Here is a 16,280-nt window from a genome sequence, read left to right on the forward strand (position 1 = left end):
CTTTAGTCCTGATGTTCATGTGTATTTTGTAGTAAGTAAAATCTGCTGTATCAAGAAATCCTGTTTTAATACCATCCTGCTATAGTAATAAAAGAATTAATTTTGAACAAATTGTTCCTACAATATGTTTTATTACTCAGATGATAAGACCTGTAATTGGTCTATTCTCTACAAGCAGTCAAGTCAAGACTCATTCATATGATTTTTAACACTATGAAAATATTTTAAAGTAACTAATAGTGCCAAGTGCAGAAATACACAACTCCTCACACAATATAACATATAATAAACAATAGCCATCGGTGTTAAAATAAACAATAGGGATCAGTGTGTATAATAAACAATAGCCTTAAGTGTGTATAATAAACAATAGCCATTAGTGTGTTTAATAAACAATAACCTTCAGTGTGTATAATAAACAATAGCCTTAAGTATGTATAATAAACAATAGCCTCCAGTGTGTTTAATAAACAATAGCCTTCAGTGTGTATAATAAACAATGGCCTTCAGTGTGCATAATAAACAATAGCCTAAAGTGTGTATAATAAACAATAGCCTTAAGTGTGTATTATAAACAATTGCCATCAGAATGTATAATAAACAATAGCCTTAAGTGTGCATAATAAACAATAGCCTTCAGTGTGTATACAGTGGTCCCCCTCATGAACGGCCCCCCTGACCAGTGGTCACCCACTCTTTGCGGCCAGAATCCCTTGGCACCGACGAGTTTGTGTTCAAAAGTACCCCTCAAGAAAGGCCACCCCTCTAATGCGACCAGCAGCCAACATATTAGTGCACAAATGTAAAATTTGCCCCTCATAAGTTGCCACATTTTATAATTAATATGTGTCCAGAACCAATATTTAAACACAGTAAGGTAAGTAATCCGATTATCTTTCCTGATGTCTCTTTCTGGATGTTTGGTTTCGTTACTGAAAGAAGTGTTGGCTGAAGTACATGTACTACTAAGATTATTATTATATTATTAACACCTACGTTTGCAGGAAATGGGGTCAGCAATGTTTTGATGGAGCTTTGGCCTTCACACAGCGGGTTTTGGGTTTTCTCTTTTTAATTGTCGATTACAACCGGACCTAATTGTCATGATCATAACATGGTCAGATAGAAAGATGGGGTCAGCAGTGCTTTAATAGAGCTTGGGCCTTCACACAGTGTTTTCTTTTTTTTGTTGTTGTAATTGATGATTATGACTGGACTTAACTGTCAAGATCATAACATGGTCAGATAGAAATCAGATAGGGGTCAGCATTGTTTTGATGGAGTTTGGGCTTCACACAGTGGATTTTTTTATTTTTTTAAATGACAATTATGACTAACATAATTGTGAAGATCATAACATGGTCATATAGGCTAAAAATAGATTTTGTGAATTAACACACACACACACACACACACACAAAGAAACAATTAAACTTGAACAAAACAGGGTACCAGACAAAGACCGAAAAATCACGTGACAGTACATTTATCACCTCCTTTATAACATGATTTTTTGTTTACGAAAGTTGAGTCTGCAAAATTAAATTGCAGTACTGTAATATTGCAACATAGGAATAAATCATGACAAAACTTTTACATGTCATCACATAAATGAAGAAAAATACTTTAGAAGGAAAAGTAAAAGTTATTTGATTTGATGACAATGGGGAGAGTTCACTTGCCATAAGATTTTATGTTGGCAAGATTCAAATAGAAAAGATTGTAAAACATAAGAAGAATATTCTGTAGCAGTGGGAAAATAGAGTAAATGGAAAAATAATTATTTTAAATATGAAACAAGGTATGTACCAAGATTTAAATAATGTTTTTGAATGGTTTTGTAATGTGCATGCCAACAATATCCAACTCACATTCCATTCCTAAGAATAAGAACCATTAATTTATGTTAACTGTTTTTAAAACAAGAAGAACATTTTAATAATTAATGCTACTTCTAAATGAAGATATTAACTGCTTTAAGTTATATGTATCTTTCCTGCTATATACACATATACATACACAGCTCACAAATATAGTCCCCCTCTGGAAAGGCCACCCATTTTAAAAGGCCATTTTCCTGGTGCAGAAGGGGTGGCTGTATAAGAGGGGAACCACTGTAATAAACAATAGCCTTAAGTGTGTATAATAAACAATATCCTTCAGTGTGTTTCTAAAGTTATATTATGTTTTTGTTATTCCAACAGACTAACCAGCATATTTGTCTACCTCTAAAATTACTGTGTTCAATTAGGCAGACATCCTTTGCTTAAAGACCACTCTATATACAACACTATTGTACAACACTCCAGTCCAGCACATTTTATTATACTACTTCATGTTTATTACAATGTTTCATTAATAATCTTTGGCTTGGATATTACAATTAGTCAGTTGGTATTGTTCCTTGGTACAAATGTTGAATCAGAAAGACAATGGATGACTACAAGAAGATTAACAGGGGAGAAACAAGGAATCTTTGCAATTACCCTCTGGTCAAATCCAGCCACTTTCACATGATACTCTGGCAGCGGTTTGGATAATCCTGTGTATTGACCTGTTGAATAATTATATAGAAAATGGTTAATTTGCGTTGTTAATGGAGATGCAAATACCAGCCCCCAAAATCAAACACCGAGAGTAACATGAACAGCTAAATATATGCCTGACATTTGTTGACAACTGAAATGTTTGCACAGAAACCATTAATCTACTTTCAGTCAGAGTGATCTTCTTGGCACTGAAACTTCTGACTACAAAATCAGGTTTCTTCCTTGCTCTAAGTGTAAGCTATTCACAAAGTTGGATCCAGATCTGTAATATAGAACTTAAATACATTTTTTCAGGGACCTTGACAATATGACCTGAAAATAAATAGGGTTACTTTTAATCCAAGTGCAAGGCATGTACAAAATTTGGTAACTGCAGATGGTGGACAACTAGAGTATTATATTACAGGTTTTAACCCCACCCTACACCCTGACTAAGGGGATGTAACTCCAAAACAACTGAATGCCCCCCCCCCCATAGTAATAATCATGTATTTTACTATACCACCCTTTCCAGAAACTAAAGGGAAAAAGCACAAAAAATCCCATCTCACAGATGGTCATCACCTAATCAACCTACATGTACCAAGTCTGGTGCCCCCCGCCCACGTTTCATCAGATATGTAGTTAAGGACAGATGTTTGTACAGAAGGTATCACAACAACAGTTGTCACAACTTTAGATGCAAATTAACATGCAATTGTTGTCCGTAAAAAATGCATCAGTTTATGTTCTGCTGAAAAGCAGATGATGACTTCATTTCTGATGGGTCCTAGTGGCTGAGTGGTCTAAAGCACTCACCATTATGGATCACAGCCATCTCACCTCTGTCTGCGTGGGTTTGAGTCTCAGGATCGGTCAATGTGTGTATGTGAGAAACTTTGCCAGTAGCTTCTCATGTGTCAGTGGTTCTTTCCTGGGTTTACCCAGGTTCTGCCTCCACCATTTATACTGGCTGCCATGTATAGCCTATCTTTTGTTGAAAATGGCTTTAAACATAACAACAACTTCAATTCTGATGTTGTAACTTAATCCTATGAGTCCATAGTATGCAAAAACAGCCTTTTGTCATGTATGCAGCAGTCATGAATTATATTTTTGTTAGAACAAGATGCTTTTCCAATTTTTACAAAATACATACTAAAAAACAAAATAGAAACTGAATGGCTCGACATTACAAACAGAAATACAATGTTTATTTAGAAACCTTGCCACAAAATCAGTTCCCTGAAGGAGACAGACACAATACTTATTGAAAATTATTTCCAGAAATCCAAGATAAGTTGATTTCTTCTGTCCTTTTCTATTTTTGAGCTCTGATGTTCTTGAAAAGTACCAGCATACCAAACTTGGATTACAAAATGCTTCCTACATGCCTGAATGTGTGTCCTATTTGTTGTCATAGCCTTTGACAATAGACATGATATCACAGACAGAAAATATCTGAACAGACAATATCAAGATATACCCACATGCTAAGTCTGGTTAAATCTCAAAAATAAATCCTTTGTGAACAAATATTTTTTAAATGGCATCATTCAAATATAAAATTAATTTATACTTGTTTTATCATGCCCACTAGCCAGTACAACTAAAAACCTATGAATATGTTTGACCTTAATATCAATAACAAAATGCCAACTATCAACTTGTGTAATGGAATCCAACTAAATGAAATGTCTGGTCAAAATTCACTTGTACATACAAAAGCTGCAGTGTTCATATACTCAATGAAGTTCGCGATGCAAGTAATGACCTCTGACTTCAGCCCAAGGTCAATTAGATCTTCTTTTCAAAACTCAAGATATTTTGGGGCTCAGATCTGCACCATTTTCATTCTATACCAATTTAGTATTGCAATGCTCTCAAGCAAGAGGAGTACTGAAAACAAGATTCCTAAGATGGGCATGATATTGTCATGTTGGAGATCAGATGAGCACCATTTTCATCATAACCATCAACAATTATACAAATATTTTATGAACTAATTCCAAGCAGACAACATAGCAAGTTTTTTAAAAATATAATTGCTTTGACAATATGACTTCCCATTAAGGAAGAGTAGCTTAAACAAGATTTTTAAGATAATCACCATTTTCATTTAAACCCCAACTGACCTTGGGATGAACTTGTGTGTGTCCAGTTTCATTGCAATACTCCAAATACATTACCTGTAGGCATAATTGCTGTAACAATTTTGTACTAATGAATGGAGAACAGGCCATAGCACAAGCTTTTCAGATCTACGAGCACAGAAGTTAAAAATTGAGCCTTGTAAACATGATGCTTCTGTAAAAGTGATGTCTTTGTTTTACTATCCACAACAAAAAGTAAGACAGGAAGAAGTATTTTTTGTTTTGTTTTTGTAATTGTAGGGAGTTTTAGGACTGTAATTTTTGTGATGTAATCATCCTGAGCTGAATTTTGCACTTTGCCCAAAGTTCTAGTCTGTAAGACAAATACAGCAAAATGTACAAAAAGTAGGTGCGACAATATGCAAAATGAGGCAATTACCAGTTGGGTAAAAAGCTCACAGACCACCTGTACAAGGAAATACAATGAAGTTGGAACCAGGACGTTATGAATGCCTTGGAACAGAAACTCAACAATATGTACCTGTTCATAATGGAATTTAAAATAATAATTATAGACCGAACTTAATGTGAAGTTGCTTTGGCTCCCTGTGCAAGAACCTAAATGTGTGTGATGACAAAGTGTTAGCAAATTGTAAAGGCAGAAATTTGTTGGGATAGAAGAAAAAAGTTGGAAATATGGATGGAGTATACTACATTCCTTAGAAGTGAAAAACTCCTTGAACTTGTATTGGTATATCTTCGATGCAGATTCTGGCATTTACGTGGTCTCCCGTGATGAAAGCATGCTTCTTGGCACAAGTGGAAGTAGTAACTGACACGGTCTTAGGCTTTGCCGCCAAGTCTTATACCTATGGGGAAATCACTCTGCCTGATTGCCACATAGGTCGACAGACAATTTTTAGCTCCCTTTAGCTAAAAGTTGGATCTGGGAGGGCTGCATTTGTGAGGTAGCAGTAGTTCTCCTAAGGTATTATGATTGGGTAACGTATTTAAAATAGAAACAGAAGCTTCCTCTAAAAGCGGTTGTTACATGATCAGTAAAGTATTTGAATCATACATGAGGAACCAGTCTGGAATGTCTCCTTAACACTGATATATGTTACCAGTATTTGAATCATACATAATAATAATAATAATAATAATGAGGACTTTGTATAGCGCCTAATCTTTAGAAGCTCTAAGCGCTCTACAACATTAGACAACACCTATAAGATAAAAAACATAATGATATGATTACAAACACAAACACCATGAAATTAGAAAACAAAGAAAAAACATGCTGAGAATATTTAAGGTAGGAAACATTATTAGGTCTTTAAGTCAGTTCTTGCAGTTGAAATAAGTGAGTTTTGAGAGCACTCTTGAATGTGATCACTGTGTCTTTGTGTCTAAGTTCAGTGGGCAATTCATTCCACGTTGCTGGGCCCTGGTATGCAAAAGAATGCTGTCCATATGACTTTGTTTTCATAGTGGGAATAATGAGTATACGATTGTCAGAAGAGGAGCTTAAGTATCTTGCTGGTGTGTACATATGGGTGAGGTTGGATAGGTATGTTGGACTAGAGTCCATCAGTGAAACGTAGCACAGGAAAAAAAAATTGTGTTTGATTCTGGATCGAATGGATAGCCAGTGTAGGGTACAGAGCAGCGGGGAGGTGTGCTCTGATCGTGGTACTCTAAGTATGATCCAAGCAGCTGTGTTTTGAACTTTTTGAAGTTTTGGGAGTAGATATTGAGATGAACCTGACAGAATTGAGTTACAATAGTCCAGTCTTGAAAGTACTAATGAACATACAAGTGTTTTAGTGGCATCATCTGAAAGATATTTGCGAATGGAGCTGATGCATCTTAGCTCAAGATATACAGCCTTGCATATGTTCATGACATGTTGGTGTAATGTGAGAGTACTGTCCAGAGTTACACCTAGGTTTTGTACTGATTGTGTGAATTTAATGTTGGTCTTGCTGATCTTTATTGTTTGAGGTAAAGGATGTGAATGAGAAAGTCTTTGTGTTCTAATCAGAATGGCCTCAGTTTTATGATTATTCATCTGCAGCTTGTTACATGTCATCCATGATTTCACATCAGAAATGCACCTCTCTACACCTTAGATGGTAGCATCAAATTCAGTTGGGTGGCTAGATTTGTATATTTGGGTGTCATCAGCGTACAATTGGTGAGACACTGGATGATGATCTATGACACTTGAGAGCGGCTGAGTGTATAGAATGAAAAGAACAGGTCCAAGAACAGATCCCTGTGGAACACCACAACACATATCAACTGGGCTGGAGTGTATTCCATTTGCAGACATAATTTGTGTCCTGTTGACCAAGTAGGACTTGAACCACAGTAAGGCTGTATCATGAATGCCAAATACATGTTGGAGACAGTGAAGTAATATATCATGGTCTATTGTGTCAAATGCTGCAGACAAATCAAGGAGGGTGAGGACTGTAATCTTTCCGCTATCCAATGCAGAGAGAATGTCATTAACTACTTTTAGAAGACTAGTTTCAGCACTGTGGCAAGGGCGATATGCAGATTGTACATTGCAAAAAAGACTGTTTGAATTCAGATGAGATACAAGCTGGGATAGAACAACCTTTTCTAAGATTTTTTATATGAATGGGAGATTAGAAACTGGGCAGTAGTTCTTTAAATCGTTATGGTCTAGTGTTGGTTTCTTCAGCAGAGGCTTTACAATGGCAGTTTTGAAAAATGATGGGAATTCCCCTGATGAGAGAGAGGTATTAATAACATCAGTTAGTGAAGGCAATACTGGATCTAAGCACTCAAGCAGCAGATGTTGGAATTGGATCAAGTTCACATGACTTTGGTACACTCTTCATCAGGATTGTACATACAAAATCCATAGAGGCATGTTCAAATGCTGCTAATGGTTGCCGCTGAAATTCTGTATCCAAACTGTATGGTGACGAGGAGTCAATTGAAATTGTGGTGTCAAGCTTATCTCTAATGGTTTGTACTTTGTCACAGAGAAAATTTGCAAACATGTCCAGAAGGTCGACTGGAGAGAATTTAGTTGGAAGTGGTGTAGATTTGTTCCTTGACATTAGCTTGTTAGTAATCTCTAAGTGCTCTTTGCAGCTGGAACTTTCCATGATCTTAGTACTGTAGTGGGCTGATTTCGCTGCATGGACTATATTTGTGACATTCTTCTTAGCGGCTTCGTAGATTTGCTTATGAATAGTGAGTCTGGTGGAAAGCCAAGCTTTTCAGCTTGATGGCAGTCTCTTTTAGCAGTGCGAAGCTGGTCCCTAACACTGCTATAACATGGAAAACACTTTTCAATTGATACTTTGCACTTGGTAGCTGGGGCATGTTTGTTGAGCAATGAACACAGGCAGTTATCGAGTTGTTCTGCTGTAGGAGTTAAGCAATTTGTTAGGTTTTCTTGTATGTCATGCATTAGTTTGGTTCTATTTATCATACAGAGGTTTCTCTTAGTAGCAGATAAAGGTGGAAGCTTAGGGACTGATACGCCAAGATGGCATATAATGCAGAGGTGATCTGATGCAAGTTCATGGGATACCAGGGAGGACAGCAGAATGTTATCATCAGGTCTATGAAGAATCTAGTCTAAAATGTGACCATGTTTATGGGTGGGTTGGTTAACTGTTTGAGGTTGAAAACATTAATGGAATCTATGAATTTTGATGTGTTTGGGTTTCCGGGACACTCAAAGTTGAAATCTCCAAGAATAATCAGGTTGCCACCTATCGAATTTCCATACTCCAGGAGATTCGGAAACTGCTCCAAAAAGAGAGATTCAGTCAGCTTGTTTATTCTACTAGGAGGAGGGCGGTATAGGCAGAAAAAAATGGACTGACCTTTGCTCCAGTGTGAGTGTGGTTTGGACTAGTTCAAACAATGTGTGGTCGAAATTGAATGTTGTGGTGTGGTTAAGACATTTGATCATGGAGTTCTTTGTGACGACAGCAATTCCACCTCCGTGAGAGTTACGGGGGAACGACTTGATGGAGTAACCAGTGGGTGTTAGATCCGCATACTTGGGCTCATCGCCTGATGTTTTTAGCCATGTTTCTGTCAGGAAAAAGACGTCAATATTCTGGTCGTTGATAAAATTAACTATTTCTGTGCGCTTTTCCAGTGGTCCTACTGATTGGGCATTGAATAATGCAATACGCAGAGGTATCTCTTGGATAGTTGACACACAGGTTGACAAAATAATAGGGATTTGAATTAGGTTATCTAAATTAACGGTCGAATTTTTAAATTGTCGAGGTGGAAAGGGCATAAGGAAGATAACTGGAATTCTTCTTCCTGTTCTACACTGGCCAGCTTTGAAACAACGTTTCTTTTTTCGCTTCTGTTTACATTTAGGTAATGACGAATGTAGTCCCAGTTTGTTTAGTCTAGAGCACAATGTAGTGTGGAGAACCAAGGAGTCATCTTTTAAAGCAATTAATGAGGGTCCATCATAGCATAAATGGGTTGACTGGTGAGTATCACATGATGGCGGTTTGTTCAAATGTAAGTTGTAGCAGTGGTGCAGGACAGCTGAGAAAAAGTCTAATTGTTCTCGTTTCCAAAACAAGGAGATGAAGAAACACATATGAACTGAACAGCCAATACATAATGAACACAAAAACGTAGACAAAGACAGACAACAAGCACAAGTATCATGAAAACGGCACAAAAAACGGAACAGCTGCATCAAGCTGGTTAAGCAATAGCGGCCATCTTGTTATAATACATGAGGAACCAGTCTGGAATGTCTTCTTAACACTGATATATGTTACCAGTATTTGAATCATACACAAGGAACAAGTCTGGAAGATTGAACACTGATATATGTTACCAGTATTTGAATCATACATGAAGAACAAGTCTGGAATGTCTCCTTAACACTGATATATGTTACCAGTATTTGAATCATACATGAGGAACAAGTGTGGAATGTCTCCTTAACACTGATATGTGTTACCAATATTTGAATTATACATGAGGAACAAGTCTGGAATGTCTCCTTAACACTGATATATGTTACCAGTATTTGAATCATACATGAAGAACAAGTCTGGAATGTCTCCTTAACACTGATATATGTTACCAGTGCTGAACATGCTTACAGGATAAAATGATTGGCATGGAATTTGGGGTGGGTACAACAAGGGCAGATTTCAAACCATGTTTGTCACCTTGTGCAAATTTGAAGGCAAGTGGGAGTTGCTTTTAACTCTTTAGCTACGACTACCACATCTAAGTGTCACCTGTAAATAGCTCCTGAACCCCACTGACGCATATATGCAGTATTGATAAGCCTAGTTTACTACCCCAGTGTCGCTTATGTGTGAATAGTTCAGCAGTACTCGAAACCCCAGTGTCACATCTATGTGGACGTGACTGCTATGTTAACTAAAAGTTGATTGGTTGAAAGTACAGAAGTTTACATAATTTGGATTATCATAAGCAATGTGAGGACTGTTTACTCAACATTTTGATACAAGTGTGAAAGTAAAGAGGTCAAATTCAGAGACACTGTTGGTGCTTTTCTGCACTTTACAAGACATGTGTAGTTGAGATAAACAAAGATGGATCATTTTTAGAAAATGGATTGGATACTGATATTAGTCCTGTTTCAACACCATATGCAAGTGATTTTTAATTGAATGATGAGGCGGACAGTCCCACTTGCACAATGGAGTTATGACCTCATCATATTCGAGATCAATGATTTTGATTCTCATGTTGGTTCAACAATCAAGCTTGGACTAAGCAATGAGAACGATTTTTTCTCAAGTTTTTTCCTGAATGTCTGGTGGAAAAGTTTGAGATACAAACAATTATGTCAAGAAAATGGGGGACCAAAAGCAAGACATGAGGCTGAAATGGTATGAAATCAGCATCACGGAGATGTGGGCATATCTTGGAATATACATCGTCATTTATGTGTGGATAATGACTGTTTTGAGAGGTACCACTCTCAACTTTGTAATATAAAGTGGAAATATATAAAAAACAGACACTATACAAGGTAAGCTGTTTTTTTATTTCACTTAAATCCAGCAAAAACTAATGAAATAATGAATATAAATGTAACCATGTTTTTATTATCAGTTTCTGTAGTCAGCCTTAATGATGCTCTAGTATTCAGCCTAAGAACCAGCCTCAGTAGCTGACAAGATAGCACTTAGCAGTAGTGAAACTGTACAACAGCTGTAGTAGCTAAAGGGTTAATTTAAAATCTGATAGAACTGAATGAATTTGCCTGCAACAGCTACCTCAAATCAATTCTCAATTTTAAAAAATAAAAAGACAAACAACTAATAATTATTCACAACTGCTGATGATTAAAGAAACTTGCATAGGGTAAGTATAATTTTGTATTGATTCTTCACCTCTTGCATCAATATGGAATCATTATGGAAAAAGTATCCAGGCATCAACAGATCAATTAACTGTTTCATGCTTAATCTGTCCATCACTTTCATTTCCAAAGTTGGACAGGGAAGAGTGAGACATACTTTCATGGGTGTGCTTAAAATGGATGACTATGCAAATAAACAGAGAAAAGGAATACAATACAAAATACAAATACTTAGCATAATCAATAAAGTAAATCACTGATAATTTTGCTAGCATTAGTTACCCTCAAAATAAACACATTAAGTATCACAACCAATAGTTGTAGTCACTGAGAAAAAAATGTAAAAACTTAAAAGTTGAAGCCAATGTTGACAAAACAACATCAATAATGTAAGAAACATCCTACCCTATGTCCTGCAAGGAATAAAAAAAAAATCTATAATAATTTAATTTTTACTAGTAAGATGGTACCTGGAATCTCCAAATCTCTGCCTTCATTATTGGGATTGAACTCAGACATCCAGGGGCAGTAGTCTGCAAGTGTGCTGGGAGGTTTCAGAGAGCCTTTAACTGATTTATCAATTTCCTCCATCAACTTCTTTCTACTACTCTGGAAATCCTGATGATAAAGAACACCCATAGGTTATAAAAACAGGTCTTCATGAGTATAAAGAACACCCATAGATTATAAAACGGGTCTTCTTGAGTATAAAGAACACCCATAGGTTATAAAAACAGGTCTTCATGAGTATAAAGAACACCCATAGGTTATAAAACAGGTCTTCATGAGTATAAAGAACACCCATAGGTTATAAAACAGGTCTTCATGAGTATAAAGAACTCCCATAGGTTATAAAACAGGTCTTCATGAGTATAAAGAACAACCATAGGTTACAAAACAGGTCTTCATGATTATAAAGAACACACATAGGCTATAAAACAGGTCTTCAGGAGTATAAAAAACACGCATAGGTTATAAAACAGGTCTTCATGATTATAAAGAATGCCCATAGGTTATAAAAACAGGTTTTCATGATTATAAAGAACACCCATAGGTTATAAAACAGGTCTTCATGAGTATAAAGAACACCCATAGGTTAAAAAACAGGTCTTCATGAATAAAAAGATCACCCATAAGTTATAAAAACAGGTCTTCATTATTATAAAGAACACCCATAGGTTATAAAACAGGTCTTCATGAGTATAAAAAACATGCATAGGTTATAAAACAGGTCTTCATGATTATAAAGAATACCCATAGGTTATAAAATCAGGTTTTCATGATTATAAAGAACACCCATAGGTTATAAAAACAGGTCTTCATGAGTATAAAGAACACCCATAGGTTATAAAACAGGTATTCATGAGTATAAAGAACACCCATAGGTTATAAAACAGGTCTTCATGAATATAAAGATCACCCATAGGTTATAAAACAGGTCTTCATGAGTATAAAAAACACCCATAGGTTATAAAAACAGGTCTTCATGGGTATAAAAAACACCCATACGTTATAAAAACAGGTCTTCACGAGTATAAAAAACATGCATAGGTTATAAAACAGGTCTTCATGATTATAAAGAACACCCATAGGTTATAAAACAGGTCTTGATGATGATGGATTGCCAACTTTTTTCTCTTGATGTCTATAATGTTATGACAGGTATGTATTAAGATTTTCAGCTGATAGGCTGGCAAAGAAATCTCAATGGATCTTTCTCCATTTTCTGGTGGCATCCTTGCAAGCATCATTAAACCAAGGTTTGTTAACATGTTTTCTGATGGCATCCTTGCAAGCATCATTAAACCAAGGTTTTTTGACATGTTTATTAATCACATTTTTGTTATTGTATCCTTAGCAACATCCTGGAGGATGCTGGAAAATATGGTGCAATAAGTTTCTGAAAAGACCACCTGTCAAATTTGATTTGCAGAGGAACTGAAACATTTTTCACCTGACTTATGTAATTTCCATCTCTAGCCCAATCTTTGTGGTGAATTGGAAATGAATTGGAAAGTGGTTATTACTTCAGAGGATATCATCAAATTCCCAAGAGAAGTTTTGATAAAGTCAAATATGGAGCAAAATCCTTGAACACAAACCCAATTCTTTAAAAAAAAGTCCAAGCTGAAAAAGCACCCTGGGGCAAAAAGGTTGCTTCCAATAGTTGCTTCTTACGACTTGCAGTGGGCATATAAGGCCTATTCCACATCTCTGAGCCTGCAGGGGGAAGAAGTAAAAGAAATGGATTGCAGATGGTTCGATCTAAGGACTATGATCATGTGGCAGACTGCAAGCACGTATATGAATCATTATTAACAAGAGTTCCTCAGAATCTGATGGTCTATTCGCCAAAAAAGAATTTCCAAGATTTTCGGGTAAGTCCATTTATTTTGACTTTTATACTTTTGAACTGCTGAATATTTAAACCATTTCTGATATTCTTGAGAAACTGTAACTAGCCAAATTTGTTAAGAGTTAAAAAAATTTTGCAGTACAATAATCTGTCATGGCCTTTGGACTGTGAATCTGACATCATGGAGATTGCTGAAACTGGTCTCGGATACTCTTAATCCCTTACAGGTCTTTAAATTATTTTACGGAATTAGAGAAAACATTCCTAAATCTTCCAATCTTATTTTTGAGAAACTTTAACAACTCATTTAAAAAATATCATGAGACCAGTGAGTTGTAATATTTTGATACTGAAGAGGAATTCAACAGTTTCTGCATTCCAAAATGGAAAAACTTAATGGGATTGATTCACAAAATGTCAATAGCCAATATATGCCATATATACTCACTTATAAGTTGAGTCCAACTTCAAACTGCACAGACCCAGATTTGTTGTCAAGTAGTGCATTATGGATGGCAGCTTAGGGTCTCTGTTGTATGCAGTTGGACCTGACTTACATGTGAGTATACATAGCAGCTTCAAAGAAAGCTCATTTTGACCTACCATATTCTTAAGGTCATGCTACTGCATGCCTCCATCTGATTCAAGTAAAAACAATGTTTGGATGCCTGTGCACCATCTGCATGGAAGCATGTTTGGATGCCTACTGTAAACATCATTTTGAGCTGGTTTTTGAAGCACCACGCTTGGGAAAAAACCATTTTAGAAACAACTGGCATGATCATTACAACATATCAAGTGGTTGCTATTTAAGATCTAGTCATAATTGGTTACTTAAAGTAACTGGGTCGAATTTTCCACTATCTAAAATGGACGCCATGGATTTTGTTCAGCACTTTCTTGAGTTTGGATGATTAGAATTATGACTATCATGGCTTCAAGAAGTTAGATATAGGCTTCGATGTTGATGTAGGAAACACTGACTTTTGACAATGTATCAATCTGGATGATTTAAAGATAAAGACATAGACAATGAAACAGAGGTTTAGAGGCTGAGAAATGTCAGTGATGGCTGGTCAGACAGCTTCACTAACATTACAATGAATGACTTCTCTCAACAATTTTATGCATATGACAAATTCTTCCATGAAAAATAATTACAAAACTATAAAGATCAGATTTTATTCTTAAACCTATCTACAGATAACAAATATATACAAAATAGTTAAAATGTATGATGAACTTAACATATACTACACTGCTATAATTTTTACATGCAGGCCTAATGCACAGTCATTTAGGTAACAGGTGATCTATTTATAGCACACTGCACTCTGTGGCCTTGACACACGTATACTAACAGCCTGCACAGTAACAAATGGAGAGTGTGTGTGTGTGTGATCTGGATTTTTAACATAGCTTTAACAATTTTTCAGTCATATTGCTATGATGTCTGCAGTGTGGCAGTTTATAGTGATGTCTACCACTGGCATCATCATGCTGCAGACCAGTCCTAACACTAATCTCTTAATGCTGAGCACCAAGCAAAGCAGCTGTTAGTAACATTTTTGTAAGTCTTTCGTATGACCCGGCCGGGGATTGAACCTATGACCTCCTGCATCCGAGGCAGATGCTCTAACCACTAGGCCACCAGAGCGGTCATGGAATGAGGTAAGGGACAAATTGAGTCTGTCATAGAAATTTTGTCTTTTAAACCATATGTAAAATTAAAAAATATATGGGGCATATACCATGCAGCAGTTTAATACAATCTCAGTTCAAGTCCCAGTAAAGGCACTATATTAGCAGCATTTATTATTCAAGAAAGTATGTACTGGGTCTAACAGCATGCCAGCACAATACTGGCTATACAGTGGTGACTAAAAGTTCAACATAAAGCCAGTACTAGATGCATTTTCCAGTAGGCCAATTGTGTCAAATATCAAGCCATGCTAGCTCTTTACCTTCAAGGACATGCCTATTAGCTTGCTTCCATCTGTTCCAAATACTTTCTCCACATCTTTTCTAAATTGCTAAAAATCAAAAGATAATATTACATGTAATAAAATATGAACAAATCTTTACTTCCTTTTAATGAAGTTGTTAATAATAATAAATTGAAAGTAAACAATAACAATATAATCAATGGTTCCTTGAGCTCAGCATGAAAAATAAACCTCGTAAAGATGAATTTTTTGAAATTGTGTATTGTGTGAAAGCGACTGAGTCTGATGCCTTAGCAAATCAATAATACAACAGAAGTAATTTTCACAAAAGATTAGAAGCATAATTACATAAATAGGGTATTATTGAGAAGAAAAATAGACTGGGTGAAATATATAAAAAATCGAACACAAATGTTACACATGGGCCCTAACTTAATAAAAATTTTTCAATGATAAGAGGTGAAAATCAAATAATATATACCAATACTTACCAATAAATCAAAATCTGGTTTAATTTAAGGCATTCCATTAATAGTTATCAAGCAGAAATAATTCATGATCCAATCTACTAAGTCAATTATAGACCACAATGAGTCAAACATGTACTAGTTATGGGTATTATTTATTGGTAAATTGTACGCAATGATATGAGACCACATTGTCAAGAAATTAAGAGTCACTTGTATTTTTTACATTAACAATAAACTCATTATCAAATTACAATAACTTGAAATTACACTTTAGTTAATGAGCGTGAGCATCCACGCGTATATGTGTGTGTGTGAGAGATGAAACAAAATTTTGCCAGTGTACGAGACCATATTTATTCAGGGTGGTTTTTATTTGTAGCGTTTGCAATGAGAAAAAAAAGACTGTTACCTGACGATTTTGATAATCCTCAGCCCTACTATATTCCATTATCAATAAACACCACTAAATCAACAATTCATTCTTGTTTTGATTAAGATGTACATTGTCACA

At 35.8% G+C, this 16,280-nt stretch overlaps 1 protein-coding gene across 1 annotated transcript in view; it reads right to left on the minus strand.

Moving 5' to 3' along the window:
- The window catches only part of LOC149802584 (DNA-dependent protein kinase catalytic subunit-like), a 407,613-nt gene that overhangs the window by 37,871 nt on the left and 353,462 nt on the right, over nt 1–16,280 (minus strand). Inside the window, exons 84-86 of the mRNA XM_089951857.1 lie at nt 15,318–15,386; nt 11,468–11,615; nt 2,487–2,554 (exon numbers count right to left, since the gene is read on the minus strand). Of these exons, the coding sequence (XP_089807983.1) occupies nt 2,487–2,554; nt 11,468–11,615; nt 15,318–15,386 (285 nt within the window). The remainder of the gene's footprint in view (nt 1–2,486; nt 2,555–11,467; nt 11,616–15,317; nt 15,387–16,280) is intronic.

Source organism: Sinohyriopsis cumingii, chromosome 3 (assembly GCF_028554795.1).
Source record: "Sinohyriopsis cumingii isolate HCF-2022 chromosome 3, ASM2855479v2, whole genome shotgun sequence".
NCBI lineage: Eukaryota > Metazoa > Mollusca > Bivalvia > Unionida > Unionidae > Sinohyriopsis > Sinohyriopsis cumingii.